This window comes from Halichoerus grypus, chromosome 5, assembly GCF_964656455.1.
Source record: "Halichoerus grypus chromosome 5, mHalGry1.hap1.1, whole genome shotgun sequence".
NCBI classification, from domain to species: Eukaryota; Metazoa; Chordata; class Mammalia; order Carnivora; family Phocidae; genus Halichoerus; species Halichoerus grypus.
The window spans coordinates 166,787,637-166,810,389 of record NC_135716.1 but is presented as its reverse complement, the minus strand read 5'-3'; the positions used below and the strand labels follow the sequence as shown (position 1 = coordinate 166,810,389).

General features: G+C 41.7%; 1 protein-coding gene across 4 annotated transcripts in view; it reads right to left on the bottom strand.

Moving 5' to 3' along the window:
- Nucleotides 1–2,005: 2,005 nt before the first annotated feature.
- The window catches only part of EYA3 (EYA transcriptional coactivator and phosphatase 3), a 110,818-nt gene continuing 90,070 nt past the window's right edge, over nucleotides 2,006–22,753 (bottom strand). For all 4 annotated transcript variants that reach the window (XM_036070672.2, XM_036070675.2, XM_078073580.1 and 1 more), the window contains 5 exons: nucleotides 20,859–21,019; nucleotides 18,318–18,432; nucleotides 16,859–16,980; nucleotides 7,755–7,855; nucleotides 2,006–5,724 (listed from right to left, as the gene is read on the bottom strand). In XM_036070672.2, the coding sequence (XP_035926565.2) occupies nucleotides 5,644–5,724; nucleotides 7,755–7,855; nucleotides 16,859–16,980; nucleotides 18,318–18,432; nucleotides 20,859–21,019 (580 nt within the window). In that variant the 3' untranslated portion in view covers nucleotides 2,006–5,643. The remainder of the gene's footprint in view (nucleotides 5,725–7,754; nucleotides 7,856–16,858; nucleotides 16,981–18,317; nucleotides 18,433–20,858; nucleotides 21,020–22,753) is intronic.

Sequence of the window (22,753 nt, the reverse complement as noted above, 5' to 3'; positions counted from 1 at the left end):
GGGAGGGCGAGAACCATGCAGATGCACTCTACCCCGGAACCAAATCAGCAGGGCCTGGCGGGGCTTGCGGGAGGGCTTGCACAGCTATGCTGGCCTGGAGCCAAGGATGACAGGTGGGGAGGGGGGTGGAGGGAGCCCTGGGGAGATGATGCTGGTGCTTTTTGACATACAGAGAAAGGTAAGGCCGGAAGGATCTCCAGGATCATCCCATCCAGTGATTTCCAGACTTGAATTTCACGGACCAGTAAAATGGCCAACATGGCTGCTGACTTAATTTTAACAGAAAAAAGGCAGTAAAGCTGGAGTGGAGGGGGGGGTGGGAGGGATGGGTGGCTGGGTGATGGACACGGGGGAGGGTATGTGCTATGGTGAGCCCTGTGAATTGTATTAAGATTGATGAATCACAGACCTGTACCCCTGAAACAAATAATACATTTAAAAAAAAAAGGAAGTAAAAACTGTTATCATCATCATTATCTACTATTATTATCATCATCATCTCCTACTAGGATATAATGGCCTTAGAGAAAGGATCATTCCTTTTTCTTTTTTTTTTTTTGATTGAGGTATAATATACAGTATTATAAAAGGACCATTCTTTTAACTGAATACATTTAAACACACATAAACACACCCATAAGTGAAATCATTATAGTTTCTCCCAAGTCACTGAGAATATCAAGGGTTGAGACCCCAGAGGGTGGGCTTAGTGCCCAACCCAGCCTCGGACATAGGTCCTAAGGGTTTCCCTAAAACAAATATTGGTGCTGTTGACTTTAACAAGCTTCCTGTCATACGCAGAGATTAGGTTCAGGGGAGATGGCATGTATGCTCAAACAGAAGACACAGTGTTTTAGGCAATTCCCTACTTTCCCAGAGAAAAATCCCAAAGATGTGTGCTTTTAATGTTTTGGACAAACGCTCATCTGTAATCGCTAAATGAAATTGTCAAATGATGATAATATGTAATTAAATTGAAACAACATACAAGGTATACCACCTAAAATCTGTGGAATGAAGCAGTCGCTTCTTCATTTGTATATAAAGTTTATAGAATTAAGAGTTTTTAAAAGATGGCAGTGACATTATTTGCAATTAGAAATTTCAAGATTCCCATCAAGAATTTCTTTTAAAGGTCAAGAAACTTGTTTTTGAAGAATAAAACCATCCTGGATTACTAATTTTTACCTGCCAGCAAAAGGTTTTTGAGAAATGCGCAGATGTTATACTCACTATAGGGGAGATGGAGATGTTTACTCATAGGGCTTGAAAAGCAAATACTCCAGTATTTGTACTCATGACCAAGTTAAAGATGTAACAACTAACAAGTTTGCTTCAGCTATGATGTGGTTCGAAATATGTACCTTCCAACGAAAAAATTTAATGCCTAGAATACAAGGCAACCCCCTTTTCTAAGGAGGAATTAATTTGGAGAAAAATACATCTTAGAGTACTTGGAAGCTAGACCCGAATTCTGTCCTCCTTCATTGGAATAAAAGGCAAAGGGATTCTCGACTGTTTTCCAGACCAGTGAGGGACAGTCAGACCCAATCGGAAGAAATGAGCAGAAGTAGTTGACGTGACAGGAAATCAGGCCAAATCAAGCGAGGTTTGATATCAGTTTGTCAGTTTTATTGCTTTTGCATTTTAAGCTCATCACAGCAAGGTAGTGATTTCTCTTTAATAATTAAATTTCAGCACATTTGACAGCAAATGAGACCTCTTATCATTCCAGTCCTAAACTTTAAAAGGCAATAGATTTTAGAAACAATTAAGAAATAAACTTTCCCTTGCGAGTTATTTTAAAATATTTTTTTATTTCCCCATGTACATTTGTTTATACCAAATGGTTAGTCTTAATTTTTGATGAAATTAATGACCGGGTTATTGAAGGGTGCCATCTTTCTAATGAGCTCTAAAGATTTTTTTACGAAGCCCTACTTAGGAGCCTACTTAGCTGGGCAACTGGGCTGATCCTACTCAGAAAAGACACAGGAGCAAACTGTATAGAAAATAAAAACTTTATTTTTTCAAGTTTATAAGATAGTTCCCATTACATATAACATTATGGTCAAGGACTCTACACAGCCACGAATGCCCGCAGTCACATAAATATATCCGATCCACTCAATGCCTTTTCCTGCTAAATGAGGCATCTGAAGTCCAGAGGGTCACGTTTTGAGTAGAAGTTGTCCTTAATGAGATGGCTCCCGTCAGTGCATTAGGGACTAGCCATGGAGCCTTGCTTGCTGGAGCTGTCTAAGTCAGAGGAGAGGAAGGGACAGAGGGCCTGCAAATTGGGGATGGGACAGAACTACATTTTCTCTCATAGTTAAAGATATTTTAGAATCCCAGAATTCAGATTTGGCTTCTTTGTAAGTGTGAACATCTGGGGACTTCCAAGTTTTGGATGAAAAAGGAAGCCAATTTAGTGGTAAGAAGTCGAAACCTGCTTAAAGAAGGGCCCTAACTGTCCCTCTTGTAGAGGAGTGAGGAGAGGAAGGCCCCAGCTCACCACCCTGGGCTTAGACCACCGTCCTCGCAGGAAGAGGAAGACTGTGGCCCTGCCCCTCTCCCCGTCCCCCTCGGTTCAGTGGCCCTGACACCCATTCAAGGTAGTGAACATCTAGATGCTCCATATGCTGCCGCTGGAGTTTGCCAATCAGATTCTACTTGGAGCTTGAAAAGTGAGTTTGTATAAACTGCGAACAAGCTGTGGCCCAAGTCTCCTGGGACACCAGCTTTGCCCCTCAACTTGCAGAGCAGACGACAGGAACATCCCAAACCAAATAAAAGCCCAAACAGGCATCGAAGTCTGGAACAGGCATCTATTCTCCTGGACACCACCAGCTGCCCTAGAGGCACCGGACAGGGTGATGCTAAGGCACAGTCAGTTTTACATTCGGAAGTCAAGCCACCTCTTAAACCCAGGACACGTCTGACGACTCCAGATCCCACACTAGAGACAGTCCTCACCATGAAACGTGCAGACCCGTCTTACAGAACCCACAGTGCCCGGCTGGGGGACAGACTCATCATGTGGCTGATTTCATGGGGACACTTTCTAGTAAAGAGGGCTTCCCCTTGAAGAAATGACCCACGGTATCCTTTTGTCCTCAGCTTCCAAGAGCTCTTGGTGCTCCCCACTTATTTTCCTTTCCAGATCTTTGTGCTGGAACACAGGGTAAAAGAACGCTGTGTTCCCTGGATAACTCATTTTGGCAAAGAGGAATCGAGAAGCTCTCATTTTCTGTCTGTCCTATAATGAGGGCAGCAACGACCAGAACAAAGCAGAAGTGCTCTGCTGGGTAGAGTTTCCTCACCTCTCTTCACCAATTTCAAGTTCCTTTTGCAAAGACCCAAGCTGGGGAGTCAGGGCCGGGTTGGGGGAGTGAGGGAAATGCCGTTGAAAGAGGAGTCCAACTCATAGGGATAGCGAGCTTCTCCCAAAGGGCAGGGAGAGGGAAGTGTTTGTGTATGGCCCTGTGTGCGTGACGGGGTACCACTCCACAGCCTCACAAGCCTGAAGTACAGCACCAACCCGGTGGCCTATGTCCAGTGCAGGGAACCAACAGTTATACTGCCAGTATGGGGAGACCTTAGGGCCTGCAAGAAAGGCCCGTCATAGAGCTTTCTAAGATCAATTATCAAGCAAGGCAAAGCAGCATGTGGACAACTATGCCGAACACAGACCATGGAAGGCTGGCCTCCAACTGCACGCCCCATCTCTTCCCCACCTGCCAGAGGCGGCTAAGTCATGAGCACTGACTTCAGCTCCTTCCCAAAAACCGCTTCCCTAAAATTGTGAGTAATGGAGCACTTTCTCAATCGGTTCGGGAGGCACGTGTCTATCAGTTTTTCTCTGCTGCCATTTGGGTGGTCTGGCGTCGGAAGGAGCCTGGCCCCTTTGTGCCGCAACATTTCTGGAAATGGATACCCAGAATCTCTGGGGGCGAGCAATTACAGCTGGGGTTGGTCAAGGGATGCCTCCTACTGAGGACCCAGACTGCACACCTGAGGTGCTTATATGATCACCTCTCCAGGCAGCCGGGGAGAGGCTCAACCTCCTCAGCTCTAAGAAGTTAATCCTGCCTGAGCAGACGCCCACGTTTGTCTTGGAGGGATGGAGCATCCACAACACAGCTGGGCTGTAAGGCTGGGGTTAGTTGCCTGGCACCCACCAATCTTCCTAGAGGTCAGGGTGAGAGACGTTCCTGCATTTAGCCCAGGATTCAATTTTCAGGCATGGGGTGGGGTCCCAGCACCCTCATTTAAATCAGCAAAGTCTTTCTGGCCTTCTGGTTTCCCATTTTAGAATGGGATTTGAGAAGCAGGAAGGGTGTTCCATGGGAAAAGTAGGTTTTGATCATAGCAATCTGTTCTTCAGTTTCAGGAAGAGATTTGGGTAAATATATGCCCAAAATACCTTTCTTGGCTTAAGGGCTTCAAAGGAAGTCAAATGTAGTTACGAGTCTGTTCTTAGATTTGATTTAACTTGTTGGGTCCAAAGCCGAGGGACTGGCCAGAGCTGCATGGAGGCGGATGTGAGGTACAGAGGGCAGGAAAGGGGCAAGAGTTTAGTACTGATGACTAAGAAGGAGGAGAAGGCTGTAGGGGTGAGCATCTGCTGGGGAAGGGTGCTTCTCTGCAGGAGGAAAAGGTGGAATCTTCTTGTTTCAAGAGCCAAAGAAGCAGAAATTCCTAAGAAGCCTTAGTCCTTTCCCTCCAGTTGGGAGGTAAGCCCTCTGGGACATAGTCTTTGAATAAAAGTCTAGCTGAAGGCTTAGAATTTACGTCTTAAGAGAGGGAGTTTCTAGGGCTGTGCCATTTGGTTGAAGGGGGACAGGGATTGGAAAGGGGACTAAGGCTTCTAGGATGGGAAATACCAAAGTCTAAAGTTAATCAGTGTCCAGTGCCCCACAGTTCAGCAAACTAGGAGATGGAAGCACGGGAAGGAAACCACCCTAGAGAGCAGACCGCTGGGGAAGCTAGAGGTGCTACTGTCACAGAGAGGTATTTTAGATATTTCAACTGCTATTTTCCAAGGAAACTTTACACACCCCTTTCTTGCTAGAAAAAGAAAGGAGGGAAAACCTGCTTCAGAGACCAGACCCTTAACTATAAAAATAACATATACATTCCCTGGGAATATGTTCTAGAGCTAAGGAGATTACAAAGACTGCAAGAGATGGTATCACAAAAGTCTGCCACATCTATCCTGTTCCCTCAAGTTCAGAGCAGTTCTCAAACTGGGCACAAACTAAGAGTGCAACTCTGCTCCAAGAACTTCCTTTTCTTTTCTTCATTTTTGAAACAAAATAAAACAAAACAAAAAACAGAAGAATTAAAAGCACTGTAGCTGCGGTGAGTCTATTGTTCTCTCAATCCAACTGTCTCCTGCCTCTGTATGAGGATGAACACAGGGCTGCAGCTCACTCTTAGCAAAAATAAGCTTCGTCCCTTGCAGCTGTTGGTTCTGATTGTGTTCTCGCCAGCATTCCATGGAGAAAGAGAGAGACACACACACAGAGACAGAGACAGAAACGGAGACAGAGACAGAGAGAGAGTTCCCAGATGGTTCCGGTCTCTAGCTCCCTTCAGGAGTGAAAAGGAGCTCACGGGGAAGGGTCTTCATTCCAGTTCTCAGAGAAAATCAAGCTCCAAAGCCTGGTGGAGGGACACCAGGTCTCCATGGTTGGTGATTCTCCAGAAAGGCATGTTGTGCTGGAAGAGAGGGGGATAGTTGATAGCTGTTTAACCCAACCTCTTTTGGGAGCTGACACTTACCTATATACCTCTTCCTCTCCCCGAGATACTTGGTAACACTCTCTACTCCTGCCCACCTTATAGGGCTGTTATTAAGGATCAAGTAAGTCATAGGTATAAGGACTTTGTACCCTATAGGACACTTTACAAATGTGAGAGATTTTTATCAGGTCTTCTGTGGTAACTGTGCTTTTATGATATATACTTGTTCTAGCCATTATACAGGGTCTTCAGGATCAAATAAAATGACCCACATAAGAAATTACTATTAATATATTACATTTTCTTACAGATGGTCAGTTTTCTATACGTTTCAGACAAAGTTTCTGTAAGTTTCTACAAAGCCTAAATCTTGTTCACCACTAAGATGCAGAATACACAGATCTAAGAAATAATAATCCCATTTACCATGTTGTCAAAATCATGTCCAGAATACTGTGTGCTGTTGTAGAAGCCACATTTTAAAGAAGGGATTTGAAAAATCCAAGTGTTGGAAACCATGTTCTATGAAGCCGAAGGGGATTAGCTTTACTGATCGTTTTGCTCACACTCCTTGCAAGTTACCCGAAATACTGAAGTCTTACAACAGTTCTTTTGGCAATAAGCTCAGTGTTTCTCGAGCATGCTGCTCACCCATAATATTTAAAAGGCTTTTAATATACAGAACAGGAAACAGACTTGTTACATCATACTCAGGACTTGGACCAGGATATGAAAGTTAGAGATACAAGTTTGAGTTCAGTGGAAGGAGGACCATCCTAACAGCTTGGATGACGCCACAGTAGAACACGACACACAGGAAGCAGTCGCCCCATCCTTGGGTTTATTCAAGCAAGGACTAGGAAGTCTTCTGGGAAAGGGGCTGCAGAAAAGGTCCCTCACAGGGTAGAGGCTGAACTGGATAGAGCTCTAAGGCATCTTCCAATGGGTATATTCTGTGGTAGATGATTACAGGCATCAGTTTAGTGGCCCCAACTCCGCTAATGACTTAATTGTTCTCTATCTCCCCGACTCCCTTCTTCAAACCAAGCAGCACTGTTGCCTCCATCCACTAGTGTCTTCTTCCCCCCCACCCCCGCCCAGACGGCAACAAGCACTTCAGAATCAAAGCCTCAAAGATAACACATGAAAAAAAATAAAGGTCCTTGAATTGCTACATAAAATAGTACATGAAAACATAATGAGGTAATAATGCCACCCGATTACCAATCTCACAGTTTATTAGTAGTTGAATATTTACATTAACTGAAGAAATCAGGACAGCTGGTCCTGGCTGGCAACCCTCCACCTCCGAACGTAAGAAATAGAGTTGCTGGAAGGAAACTAGGGCAGAGGAAAAGAACTTCTGTAGATCCATTTAATAAACGCAGATGAGGAAACTCAAAGAGGAGAAGTAAACGGTCCAAAGTCACACAGCTAATCAATGGAGGGGAGCTGACCCAATTTAATTTTAGATTCCACAGTCAAGACTCTTTCATCTACTGTTTCCTGTAGTGAGATGAGGTGGCCTGGAGTTGGGACCTGCACAGTGAGGAGGTTAACAGCAGAACAATCTTTTCTGGGCTCGAAAGCAGGAAGGACTTCATCTAAACAACTTTCACTTGATTGTACTGGCTTTTTGAGAATCTAAAGCCTGGAAAAATCAGACTGATTTGCCTTTTTGTAGTGAAGTCTCATGCTCTTGGGAAGGCACTGCCCTCTAAGATGAAGATGGCAGATAGGGCCTGTATCAGGTTTAATGATGGGGGTCCCTACAGCAGGGCTCAAAGATTTTAAGATTTCTGAGTGGCAGGGAGGAAGGGGAAAGGAAGGAACTAACAACTTATAGGGAAAACTCTATTTGGGGGAAAAATGAACATCTTTCTTTAAAGAAAAACAGGACAGAGAAAACACTATAAATGCACAAGATTGCTAAGATTTCTGACTTTTACCATTTTTCTAATTGTTTGCTGCATTCCCACATGGACTATTCTCTTTACCATGGTTACCTGTTTGGCTGCAATTTCTTCATCTCGTCCATCTCCAATCACTACATATGTGACTTTCTTTCCAAACCTAGACACAATTCTCTCAAAGCAGCTCTCCTTACCTGATGAGAAAAAGAAATTTCCCATTAGGACATTCTCCCCACCTTTTTTCAACACCAAAGAAAAGGGCTGCTGCTGGTTCACCTGCCTAGGCTTAGAAAAAACAAGTGACAGCCCATGTAGTTTGGTGGGGAGTGGGGGTGGCAGCTAGAGATCCAGCAGGCCCGCTGCCCACAAAATGTGAGTGCTCTTTAGGTTCTTATTTTAATAAGTGTGGGGAATTTTTTGTTTTGTTTTTTAAGTAGGCTCCACACCCAGGGAGGGCTTGAACTCACAACCCTGAGATCAAGACCTGAACTGAGATCAAGAGTTGGACACTTATGGGGCGCCTGGGTGGCTCAGTTGGTTAAGCGGCTGCCTTTGGTTCAGGTCATGATCCCAGGGTCCTGGGATCAAGCCCTGCATCGGGCTCCTTGTTCTACAAGAGGCCTGCTTCTCCCTCTCCCACTCCCCCTGCTTGTGTTCTGTCTCTTGTTGTGTCTCTGTCAAATAAATAAATAAAATCTGTAAAAAAAAAAAAAAAAAAAAAAGAGTTGGACGCTTAACTGATGGAGTCACCCAGGCGCCCCTTAGTGTGGGGAATTTTTATAAATAGGAAGCAAAGGGGCCTAGGCAGTGTGAGAGCTGGGATACCACCTCCCTCTTCCATATCTCCTGTACTTTATAGCTTACAGAGATATTCCTTTAATGAACTCTCAGAATAATCCAGTGAGATGGGTACCATTCCCTATTGTAAAGATGAAAATGGGATTGAAAGAATTAGTTACTTGTCCCAGATCAAAAACAAGCTAGTAGCTACACTCTGGGCTCCAGGCTCCAATCTAATCACTTCTCAGCCTTTTGGCTAAGATCAAGTGCAGGCTCCAATCTAGGGTCAGGCTATCTTGCCATGATGAAAGGATGATTTCAGAGGGTAATTGTTTTAGTGTAGGAAAAAAGAGTGGAAGCATAAGGTCCTGATTTCGTGTTAGTAACAAGAAACAGGCAAACAGCCATTTTCCTCCAATTCTTCGTTTTCCAGAAACAGTCCTAGGCTTGGGTCTTAGGTCTTTCAGTGGGGGGAACAGCCCCAGAGTACCAATGACTATGGCAGTAAACCTGTCACATCCAGAATGTCTATTATACGCCGTAACTGCAACTGAGATAGTGTATCTCTGAAGTTGACCTTGGGAAAGGGTGATTTCAATCCACTGCAGGCAGTTGAGAAACATGGCAGTGTATCAAAATTCAAATCGCATCTGGAACACACCAGAAACATGCACAGATGATAACTGCTGTGGGAAAGACATTTTATTTGCATAAATAAAAGGGAAATTATTTCCCTTGCTCTTTCTTCACCACTTATACTTTATTTCCCTGTTTCTACCACCTTCCTCAGTTAAACAAGGTCCTAACTCTGCTTCCTTCTTCATCCTGCTCCATTAACCTTCTCATCCTTTCTTCTTGCCAGATCCAGTGACTTAGCACCAGGGTTCCTGTGTGAATAAGAAAAACGTGCCTCTTCCTCAAGGCACTTGACTGCCATCTGCTGGAAAATTGTTGTATCAATATATAAATACATGAATGAGACAACTACACCATAATTGACAAGAACCTATCTACCCATACTCAGAAGTCCCACTTGACACGCCTGAGCAACTGCAAGTCTCTGAAATCCCTAGCCCAACTGGCACCTCAGCCCAGATGAGCTAGTCACCTGGACCAAACACCTAGGCCACTTTGGGCTTCGGTCTCCTGCTTGTAATAAAAAGCTCGGCTCAGGTGCACTTAGCACAGATCCCTTTCAGTGCTAACATTTTACAATAGCATCATCATGCCCAACATTCAAATCAGGCAATGCAGTCAATGTTTGCAGAATAAATGCATATTAATCTCATAAATGATTCAGTAGATGACTGTAGTCCATGTCTTGAGCCCCAATTCATATATTAAATAGTTCAACTAATAAATTCTTACTATGTTCAAAGTGTTGAAGAGTTGTTTGTCTAATTCCACGGCAAATATTACATCCTTATAATCTAAGCCAACCTCTGCCAGGCCCAATCTACTTTATGATCTGTCTATAGAAAAGAACCTTAAGTCAGTCAGGTTTTAGACCTTTTTCCTCAGACTTCATAAAGGGAATGCCTCATATTTATTTATTTTTAAAAAATATTTTATTCATTCATTTGACAGAGAGAGTGAGAGAGCACAGGCAAGGGGAGCGGGAGAGGGAGATGAGCAGGGAGCCCGATGCAGGGCATGATCCTGGGACCCCGAGATCATGACCCAAGCTGAAGGCAGACACCTAACTGACTGAGCCACCCAGGTGCCCCAGGAATGTCTCATATTTAGAGGACAAGGACATAAAAAGCTTTTCATTGTCATGGCATGTAATGATCAATGATGAAATACATTTAGGAATGTCTCCTCTAAGAGGATTAAGAGACAGGGAGAATTATTAACAGCTCACAGTGAAGAAGTAGCAACATAAAAAAATGACTCCCATATTGTTGGTAAATATATTTCCTCCATTTTACACTCTCAAAACAATCCTGAAGATGAGCTTTCCATTCAGGAGGGTATGGCCAATGATCACTCAGCTTACCAAATGTCAAACAACTGAATCTCTAACTGTAAGACCACCTAATAAGCATTTGGAGAATATTCGGTTTCTGGGCTTCCCCTATCAAAAACACTTCTGACATTTTCAGAAACAATTTTGAGAATTCTTTTTAATGTCCAAGATAACAGAGTGGCCACCAAGAACCGTAACTCTGAAATCAAATATTTCTTCTCCTTGCTCCCATTTCACAGTTCTATCAAAGAAAGCCTCAAGTCTCTCACTGTAGTTACCAAGGTGCCAAGAACCTATAGCTTTGCAAATTAGCTCTGGATGAAATGAGATTGAGAAAAATTACCAAATAAACACACGTACTGTTGAAGGGAATAAAATCATTCCCATTAGTTTGATGAGACTTTGGGTGTCAGGGCTCACTATAACACGCACTACAGAAAATCTACCTTTCAGGTGTGGAAGGCTTAGTGCGTGCTCTCAGTTATGAAATGCACAGTGAAGCAGCGGCAGCGAGAGCAAAACATGAAGGGGGGTGGGTTCCTCCAACCCCTTGTAAATGAAAGTAATTCAAAATACAGAAAAAGGAGAATAAAAATAAATTCCTGTATACCTACCACCAACTCACTTTTGTCAAATCGTAATATTTTATAGTTGCTTTAGATAAAAAAATAAGAATGAGATACCACAGATTTATTTGATTTCCTGTGTACCCCTACCTGTTGACCCTTCCTTTCTCTCTGAGTATATATATCCATAAACAATATATGGTATATGGTTGTGAACATTTTTGACCTTTAGATAAATGATACACACTGTACGTATCTATCTGCACTGTTTTTTTTGTGTTGAACACTGTTTTTCATATTAATCCTTATGGATGTATGTAGTTTTAGTTCATTCACTTTTAACTGCCATATAGCATTCCATTGTTCGGATACATCTATCAATTTTCTTTTCATGGACAGGTTTACAGAGAGGCTGTTTCCAATTACATTCTATTATGAACAATGCGGCATCAAAAAAATCCTCACACATCTCTCCTTGTGCACATGAGAATTACTCAAGGGCAGGGGTGGGCCAACTTTCTGTGTAAAGTCAGGTAGTAAACATTCCAGGCTTTGCGGGTTATATGATCTCTGTTGCAACTACTGGACTCTGCTACTACAGCGTGAAAGTAGCTATGGAAACGATCTGACATGGCTATGTTTCAATTAAAATTTTATAAAAACAGGCAGTGGGCAGAATCTGGCACGTCGGTTATAGTCTGCAGACCCCTGCACTGAAGTGTATTTATCTAAAAGTGGAGTTGCTTGATCATAGGGTTATGCACACCTCAAACTACTAGACATTGACAAACTATTCTCCAAAAAGGGCTATATCCAGGGGTGCATGGCTGAGTCAGCTGGTAGAGCATGCAACTTTTTTTTTTTTTTTTAAAGATTTTATTTATTTATTTGACATAGAGAGAGACACAGCGAGAACACAAACAGGGGGAGTGGGAGGGGAGAAGCAGGCTTCCCGCGGAGCAGGGAGCACAATGTGGAGTTCGATTCCAGGACCCCGGGATCATGACAGGAGCCAAAGGCAACCACTGAATGACTGAGCCACCCAGGCGCCCCGAGTATGCAACTCTTGATCTTGGGGTTGTGGGTTTGAGCCCCACGTTGGGTGTAGAGATTACTTAAAAATAAAATCTTAAAAAAAGGGCTACTTCCATCTGCAGAGTAAGTGTTCCCATTTCCTTGACAAACTTTGGCACTGTTAGACTTAAATTTCTGTCAATCTGATAAATAGGAAATGCAACACACTTTAATCTGCATATCCTTAATTGCTGAGGTTAAGGAACTTTCCACATGCTTACTGGTGACCTGATTTTCCTCTTCTGAAAATTGACTGTTCCAAGGTTTCTGCCTACTTTTCTAATATGTTGTTTGCTGCTTAATAATTTACAGTTCTTTACAGATTTTGTATATGAATTAACAAGCAAAAGAATTGCAAATATCTTCTCCCAGTCTGGTTTTGTCACTTTATATTTTCACTCGATATAAAGCTTCATCCAATTAAAATGATCATTTTTTTTGTTTTTTTCAAAACTGTATTTTGGGCCTTTTAAATAAGATTCTCTTCCACCTTAAGGCCATACAGATACTCTTCTGTATTTTCTTCTAAAAATTAAAGTTTTGCTTATCATGTTAAGTTTTATTTTATCCACCTGGAACTTATTTCTGCAAATAGCAAAAAGAAGGAATACAATTCTGCTTTTCTCCTCATATGGATAAACCAGTTACCCTCATACCGGTGAGTGACGGCAATTCCCATGAGAACAGAGGATTTTGTCACTGCTCTATTCCTAGCGCCTTGTCAATGTCAGACACACAGGAGGCACCACTATTGTTCTTCCTCATCTAGTGAATCATCACCACCTGCATATAAACTTGATAGAATTTCTCTTAGGTTCAAAAATTCTCTTGAGCCCATATAACCCTCCAGTTACTACCTCATTTCTTTGTTTTTTACAATTGATCTAAAGTGTTGTCATATGGTTGCCTTCTCCAGTTCTTCTCTTCCCATTCTCTCTTAAACCCATTCCAATTAGATATCACCCCCATCACTCTGTTCAAACTGCACATCAAGTTTATTAATGGCCTCCATGTAGCAACCTTATTTGACCCAACAGCAACATCTGATTGAGTCGAACACTCTCCCTTTGTCTTCTTCTAAGACACCATTCTCCCAGTTTTCTTCCTACCTCACACATACCTCTCCTTCTGAAACTTCTGCTGGTTCCACCTTAAGATCCAAACATTTAAATATTAGAGGGACTCAGGGCTTAGTTCATAGACCTCTATTCTTCTGTCTGCATTCATTCCAATGACTTATGCAATCATTTTTAATAACCACACGTACACAAAGAACTCCCAATTATTTATCTCCAGCCAGTACCTCTCCCTTGACTTCCAGACTCAGATATCCAACTGCCTACCTGACATCTCCGCTTGGATGTCTAATAATTATTTCAAACCTAGCATCTAAAACTAGACCCTTAATCTTTCTTACCACAGCCTTCTCCATCTCAGTAAATGGCATCTTCATCCTTTCAGCTGCTTAGGCCAAAATCCTGGGACACTTCCTTAACTTCTTTTTCTTTCACACCCCATATCCAAATTATTAGCAAAGCGTGTCAAAATAATGCCTTCATGATATATCCTATATGTATCATAGACATATCTATCATCATATATGACTACTTCCCCATCTCCTTTGCTACTACCTTGGTTCAAGCCACCCAGGATCTCATGCTGGATTGTTACAATAACCTCCTAATTTGACTCCCAGCTAGCCTCCTCAAGATCCTACACAGCAGCCAGCCTGATGTATTTATTTTTTTTTTAAGATTTTATTTATTTGTTTGACAGAGAGAGACATAGCGAGAGAGGGAACATGAGCAGGGGGAATGGGAGAGGCAGAAGCAAGCTTCCCGCCAAGCAGGGAGCCCGATGCGGGGCTCGATCCCAGAACCCCGGGATCATGACCTGAGCCGAAGGCAGATGCTTAACGACTGAGCCACCCAGGCGCCCCCAACCTGATGCATTTAATGCGTAAGTCAGATCTTGTCAGTCTTCTGCTCAAAACCTTAAGATAGCATTTCATTGGAATAACAGCTAAAGTCTTTAAAATAATCTACAAGGCCCTGCAAGATCTTCCCACCCTCTCCTTTGATCTCTTGTGACTTTACTTCCCAACATTCTTCCTCCCCTCCTCTTCCCTGCACATGCCTCCAACCTCTTGCACTGGCTGTTCCCTCTCGTTGGCATGCTCTTTCTCCAGGTAAATGCTAATGGCTAACTCCTCCACCTGTTAGGTCTTGCTTAAAAGGTTAACGAAAGAAAGAGAAAGAGAGAGAAAGAAAGAAAGAGAGGGAGAAAAGAAAAAAAAAAGGTAGCTTTGCCTTGAGGTCTTCCCTAAGTACCCTATTTGAAACATGGCCTTCTTTTCCTAATTGATTTTTAGCTATAGCACTTACCACCATTTGACATATGTGGTTTGTTTTCCTTAACTTACTTGTTTACTGACTGTTTCTTCCTACTAGAGGCAAGGATTCCTTTGATCACTGCTGCATACCCAGTACCTAGAAGAATGCCTTGCACATAAAGGTGACCAAGAAATATTTGGTGAATGAATGAAAAAAAAAAAATGTCAACAGGACCTGGTGGGCTTATGACCTCCACACGTCCTGGGGTGTGTGTATGTGTGTGTGTGTATATATATGTATGTATGTATGTGTGTGTGTGTGTGTATATATATAATTAGACCTACTTTTTATGGAGAAAGCTGATCAACAGACATGTAGTAGATTATTAAATAATGAATAACCACAGTTCATCTTCAAACTCTAGGACCCTCTCCTTTGCTTGGTATAACAGTGAAGTAGGAACTGTAAGAGTCTGGAGAGGTGAGGAGAGGGTTGTCATATTCCTCTTTTTCTGACCATGTTCAGCACACAAGAAGCAGAGTGACACACTGCTGCCATCTTAGTGGAACAAGTTGATTTTGTATAAATCTGGTGCCAATTAATTAATTAATTATTTCAGCAAATATTTATTGAGTACCTACTGTTTCCCATACTTGGTACTGAATATAGGGGTTAAACAGTACCTTCATTTACATAGTCCCATTTGAGTTTCACAATCTGTCTGGAAGTTTCTCATTTTATATGAGAAAATGGAGGCTCAAGAGATAATTTGCCTAAAGTGAGAACTAGTAAGTGGGGGAGACAGGACTTGAATTCTAGTCCTTTTTTTCCTTTTTAAAGATTTATTCATGAGAGAGAGAGAGGGCGAGAGAGCACAAGCAGGGGGAGCAGCAGAGTGAGAGGGAGAAGCAGGCCCTGATGCGGGGCTCCATGCGGGGCTCGATCCTAGCACCCTGGGATCAGGGCCTGAGCTGAAGGCAGATGCTTAACTGACTAAGCCACCCGGGTGCCCTGAATTCTAGTCCTTATTCCTGTTTTTTTTTCCTTTTCAAAAAATTATACTAAAAACCATAAAATCTGCCATCTTAACCATTTTTAAATGTACATTTCAGCAGTGTTAAGTATACTCACATTGTTGTTCTAGAACTTTTCATGGTGCAAAGCTGAAATTCTATACCCATTAAACAACAATTCCCTATTTCTCTTTCCTCCAAGCCTTTGTTAATCACCATTCTACTTTCTGTTTCTATGAGTTTGACTAAGAAACACACAGGATTTGCCTTTTTGTGACTGGCTTACTTCATTAGCATAACATCTTCAAGGCTGATACGTGTGGTAGTATATGACAAGATTTTCTTCCCTTTTATGGCACAATGATATCCCACTGTATGTATGTATATACCGTATCTTGTTTATCCATTCATTTGATGGACATCTGAGTTGCTTCCACCTCTTGGCTATCGTGAATAACGCTACTATGAACATGGGTGTGCAAATATTTTTTTGAGATCCTGCTTTCAATCCTTTTGGATATATACCTAGAAGTGGGTTTACTGATCATATAATAGTTCTTTTTTAAATTTTTTGAGAAACCACCATACTGTTTTCCATAGTAGTCCTACCATTTTATGTTCCCACCAACAGTGCAGAAGGGCTCCAATTTATCCACATCCTTGTCAACACTTGTTATTCATTTTCTTTTTTTATTTTTAAGTAAACTCTACGCCCAACGTGGGGCTTGAACTTACGTCCCATCAATGTGGAGAGTTGCACGCTCCACTGACTGAGTCAGCCAGGTACCCCAACTATTTTTTTTTTTAAAGACTTTATTTATTTATTTGACAGAGAGAGATGGCGAGAGAGGGAACACAAGCAGGGGCAGAGGGAGAGGGAGAAGCAGGCTTCCCACTGTGCAGGGAGCCAGACGTGGGGCTCCATCCCAGAACCCTGGGATCACGACCTGAGCCAAAGGCAGCCACTTAACTGACTGAGCCACCCAGGCGCCCCTATTTTTTCTTTTTTTGACAGCAGCCATCTGAATGGGTGTGAGGGATTTAACCAGTTTTAAGTACATAGCTTAGTCTTTGATTTTTAATTTAGTGCTTTTTCTATTAGACTATATTGCACCACTCTCTCTGTAGAAAAGAAAAATAAATCTGGAATGAGGCAAAAGTAGATTTCCAAGCTATATATTATGTTCTTTCAATTATTATAAAAGGAAAGAGCATGATAAACTTTAAGTCCTACAAACCTGGATTTGAATCCGGTTTATGTAACTTACTAGCTGTGGAGCCTTGAGGAAGCTACAGAACTGTTAAGCCTGAACTGGCCCATCACTAATACTAGGAAAAGACTGCTGTGAGGATTAGAGATATACATAAAGTGTCTAATTAAGGGATTGGTAAATAATTAAGCACATCATAATTATGAAGTATTATGTAAGGCAAGTGACAAGAAAGAGAATAGAAACCATACCAATTTTGGTAGCACTATAGATGTTTTCAATAGGAAATATTTCTCCTAGCCCGTATAGGAGAACCTTGGCCAGAGCTGGAACCAGCTGAGTTGTAGTGATCAGAACATTCACACAATTTTTTCTAGAAAGGAGAAAAAAGAAAAAGAAAAGGAAAAGGTGAAACTAAACCAACCTGAGAGCAAGAATTCAAATGGGTCTTCTCTTTAGAATCTAATTATTAAAAACTAACCTCAAAGGGCCTGATTTTTGTTCAGTGCCATGTTCAGTTGTTGCTCTAATTACCTCAGATTTATTTATTTCCCATATTAAAGGACACAGATTATATATATATATATATAGAGAGAGAGTGTATATATATATATATATATATATATATATATATATATATACACACACACACACACAGTGGGCACAGAGCAGCAACTTGATTCTTGCCCCATTTCCCTTATGACCATTCTAGCTCACTGCACTTGTTAGCAAATAAACCACCAACCCATGTCACTGATAGCACACTCTAGAAAACCAGCAATGAAGACTTTCAGTCACAGTGCTATTTCATCTGAATGCAACTCAGCTTTTTTTTTTTTTTTTTTTTAAAGATTTTATTTATTTATATGACAGAGAGAGAGACAGCGAGAAAGGGAACACAAGCAGGGGGAGTGGGAGAGGGAGAAGCAGGCTTCCCGCTGAGCAGGGCGCCTGACGCGGGGCTCGATCCCAGGACCCTGGGATCATGACCTGAGCCGAAGGCAGACGCTTAACGACTGAGCCACCCAGGCGCCCTTGCAACTCAGCTCTTAAATAAGATATGATTTAAGTCCTCTCTGCCTCTCACACAATAGCAATACAGATTCCAGAATACACCTTAATTTCACATGTCCTTTACCTTTACGGACATCTACCCCTTGGTGTCAGTTTTACTGTTTGCTCTACTAGGTTGTAGATCTGGAATTCCTACTTTGAGGGAGGAAGGAATAGGGTACTGGTGTAGACTGTATTTGACTATATTTATTTCCCATTCTAAGCTTCAAAAGCTGAAATCTCCTTAAACTGCTTAATTTTTCCTTTTCTTCTGAATCCTGCCTTCCTGAGTGGGCTCTGACACATTTCTTTAGAGCTTCCTGTACTTAGGCTATGTGATGTGTCTCCTACAGGGTTTCTTTGATGTGACCAGGCCCATTCCTGGGCTGGATATTATGGGTTACTGAGCTTTAATTCTGTGAGCGAAAAGTAAGGGGAAAGAAAAAGGCTTTCATATATAAATATTCTCTGAAAATTCGAACACGTGCTGTCAGCATAGAATGACCTCGCCTCCCACCAAACCTAAATGTTTGCTTGCATCCTTTCAACTCCTCTCACCCCTATCCCAAACCGGTGTTACAGAGTGGCCTATCCTGGACTGGGGTAGAATTGAGTGCATATAGGAGAGGATGAGACCTAAAAGTACCATTCCCATACCTGGACTGGATGAGAAGTAAGGACTTTAATGCAGTTCCTAACCAGGAATCTGTTAAAACTTCAATTTCTGCTCTTAGTCTCTGCAGTGCTTCCTTTCTCTGGGGACTGAGCAGGCCTTTGGGAATAAAAGCAGACACATTTATCAGTTGACAACATATCCTTGCTGACACTAAGGAAGCAACTTCTAAATTCAATTTAGAAATAGTGTGAGTCACTGAAATATTCTAATGAGCTAACAGGTTTCTCTTCTTGGTAAAACCCTGGAGTAGTCTACTTAATTAAAATGCCTTTTTGACTTTCTTCATCAGAATGTTTTGCTAGGGGGGCCACAACCACCAGCACAAAATCAGCTGAAAGAAACACTGTGATGAGATTCTGCCAAAGCTTACTCTTTTATCACCAGCCAGTAACATAACTGGCAGATTGGTGGACCACACTTTGAGCAGCACTGCTGTAGATGTGACATCAAGAATCAAAGGGGGAGAAATGAGGGTTACAGCTGGAAGAGTCTGCAGCATTTCCAATCTCTCTAAAGAAACCGAAGCCCAGGGAGGAAAGGGGGCTGCCTAAGATCACACAGCAAGTTAGTGGCTTTTGGCTTCCGAAGCCTTTGCTCTGCCATACCCTGCTCCCATGGGGACCGTGCTCTCACCCGTTCGTAACACATTGACCTGAGATTCCAGGTTGAATGACCTTCATGAACATCATTTATTTGTACTGTACTTGCTGCTGAAACAACTCCAGCTAAGAGGAGACTGAAACACTGCTCAAGATCAGACAAGCATAGAACAAAACAGAATTCATCGGATGGGAACATGTTATCAGACATTTGAATTATAATATATAATATTCAAATAATAAATCTGGCCCTGTATTTTCTGTAGTGAAGGTAAAAGAGAAATCCTATCTTCTATTACAAATATTTCACAAAAACAGAAGGCATTTCTGTGAGGAGATTGGTATATAATTTGTTTTCAGATTGAAGGTTTCACAATGCAAGCCTAGAATTACATGACTCTCAAGGTCTCTGATAAAACAACAACAAAACCAGCACCTATATGTCATGTGTGGCATACACATAAGTACACATGTCACATACTTAATTAATAATACGATGTGGCACTTCTGTTAATTCCTATTTTACAAAATACAGGTGGACCTTACTTTTAATATATTCCCCAGAGTAGGCTCAGGGGATTCTCACAGAGGGTTATATCACTTCCTTCAGGAAACCAGGTCCTGGCACTCAATGAACAGAAAAAGGATCAGATACTTAGGTTGTATATGAAAACTAACAAAAGAAAGGCTAATGTGTGGAGACAGTAAAAGCAAAAAGATGGGAGTTGCCAAAATAAAGTACTGGCTCTGAATCATGAGAAAAAAATAGGCCATAAAAAGGGGAATCTAAAAAAAGCAAATTAAATTCCCAAAGCCCAGATGCCTGTGCTTTTTATCTGGTACTGGGGGCTCTAACAGAAATGAACCAAATTATCTTAAAGCCCTATTTTTACTTTCTGCACCACAATGTAAGGCAGCATGGTGCAGCAGGAATTGTTTCTTGATCTGGGATAATATACCTCTAGACAGTCTCTCGAATCCCTGAAACTTCATGCAACATTTTGTATTAGATCTTTGAGGGTGATGCTTCACAGCTTAAAAATTTTTTCTCATAAGGATACATCACTAAAACAGGAACTGCGTCAAGGCGCTTGGCTGTCTCAGTCAGTAAGCATGCGACTCTTGATCTCTGGCTCGTGAGTTCAAGCCCCATACTGGGCACAGGGCTTACTTTAAAAATAAATAAATAAAAATAAAAACATCTTTCATACTTTAAAAAAAGTGTCCTGCATGAATGTAAAGTACACTGGATCAAGAGTTAGGGGATTGGATTCCAGCTGTGACCGTGGGTAAACTGTCCTCAGCACCCTCATGATAAACGAGCTTTCTCAAATGCAAAATGAGGGATTCAGATTAGATTTCTAATGTCTCTTCTAATTTGAACAATCTATGCTTAATTTATTAATTTTAAATAACAGAATTTTAGGCATAGTGACATCTGATATTTCAGATATTTCTGGGCCGAATTTCCAAGGTCCAACACATGGCTACTGCCAACCTTTAATTCTGGACCAAGTTTTCCACCCATTATAAATCTAGTCACTAGTTCTACCTCACTTGTTCTGATAGTTACATAAATCAGTCAAAAAACATGGCAACCTATTAACTAGTATTGACAATAGTTGTGACTCCAGAATAAAACATGTCATCAAACATAATCTTTGGAACACATTTCTTTAAAAAGGTATTTGTCTAAAAAGAACAAGAGAACTCTGCAAAGTTATGCTAAGAGAAGTCCATGAGAGATGCAGAGCTTCCTCCTCAAAGAGTTTCAATCAAACCTCAGTTTTTTTATACAAAGTTAAAATGTTATTGCAGCCCCAATTCCTAAGCAGTTGCCAGGGAGTTCTAAGGAATCCCTGGAAAAGAACACAGGAAATAAGAGGGAAACAGAATATCAGACTGGCTGTATGCCACACTTACCACCCACGTTGCTTTTATGCTTATCATAGATTTCTCTCACTTTTCGGTAGCGGAAAGCCAGCTTTCTCATCCAGTCCACACCTCCCTGGACACCCACAGAGGAACCATGGCTGCCACCGCCTCCTGACCCACTGAAACCATCTGTTGAGAAACTGTAGTTGCTGCAGAGAGAGAGGATGATGAAAATTAATATCTATACTGTATGGGCTTTTGTGCTGAATCCCATCTGGGACTCTCTGTCCTATTCCTGGCATCTGACATCAAGTCTAAAGGCTTTGAGAACCTTCTCCTTTAATCTCTGTGTGTCAGAATCTATCTTCCATTAGTTGTCTACCTCACTCCTATTACTGCCATCAAAGAAAGGAGGGAGAGAAAGGAAAAGAGAGGTAGAGCACATTCAAGCACTAGCATCCCCTAGAGGTTGTCTTGGGAATAGAGCATCTTTTCATTAATGAGAGAGTATCTTATAATGAAAAAAAAAAAAAAAACCAGAATATCACATTTTCATGTACACACACACACACACACACACACACACACACGATGGCAACTATGCAAAGTGGAGAAACATGTGAAGAAATAATGGAAGGAAATAACCCCAAATATTAATAATTGCAAGGTATAATGGAGATGTTCTTCAGAGATATGTTAGCTGGTTTATTAAGTTCATGGGTCATATGTCCATGGGTCATAAAATGTCCACAAATTCTTTAATACTCCTCTCTTCTAATTCTTCTCCCTGTGGGTATGGATTGCATTTATTTATTTATTTATTTATTTATTTATTAAAGATTTTATTTATTTATTTGACAGAGAGAGACAAAGCGAGAGCAGGAACACAAGCAGGGAGAGTGGGACAGGGAGAAGCAGGCTTCCCGCTGAGCAGGGAGCCCGATGCGGGGCTCGATCCCAGGACCCTGGGATCATGACCTGAGCCGAAGGCAGACGCTTAACAGACTGAGCCACTCAGGCGCCCCTATGGATTGCATTTAAATGTAAGCAGGATGTGGAAGAAGTGATGGTGTCAGACCACAGAGACAGGCTTCTCTTGTCCTCTCGGAGCATTTGCTCTGAAAGAAGTCAGCTGTCACATGAGAACACTCGAACTGCCCCATGGAGAGGCATATATAGTGAGGAACTGATCAGTCACATGTGAGAGGCTGCAAGCAGGTCCCCCAGCTCCCATCAAGCCTTCAGATGATTTAAGCTCCAGCCAATATCTTGATTTTAATCTCAGAGACCCTGATTCAAAACTACCTCGCTAAGTCACTTTCAAGTTCCTGTCCTACAGAAATTATGAGATGATAAATGTTTATTGCTTTAAGCTACTAAGTTTTGGGGTAATTTGTTACACAGCCATATAAATAAGTAATACAGTTAAACAGGCTGGGAGAGATGAACACTTCCTAAGTAAAGATATAAAAAAGTGACTGACAGAATTAGAGACAACTTGGTTCAATCAAAAATCAAAACTGAGTTCAATAAGTATGAGATTCTATTTTTAAGAAAATAAAGCTGTCAAGACATTTAGGTAATTACTGGTTAGCCTCATGTATAAGAGGAAAAAAACACTAGGCTTCAGGGTGGATCATAAACTGCTTCGGACCAGGCCCTTTCCTAGAAGGTCCGGTAAGATCTTGTTAGAATGGTATGCTCCACGGCTGTGCAAGCAACATGCACGACCGGACGCTGCTCCTCACGCGGGGCCTCGTAATCTTTCTCAGTACTACAGGATTAGGTCCTTCCTGAGTGATATGCCCAGTTCTGCACTATGTTTGAGAATTCATGGATGAAACAATTTTAGGGTAGACACAGGGAAGAACCTATGAAAGGGACAAACACGAAAACAAATTAACATGAAAAAAATGTGACAGTCTTTTTTTCTGAAAGTCTTT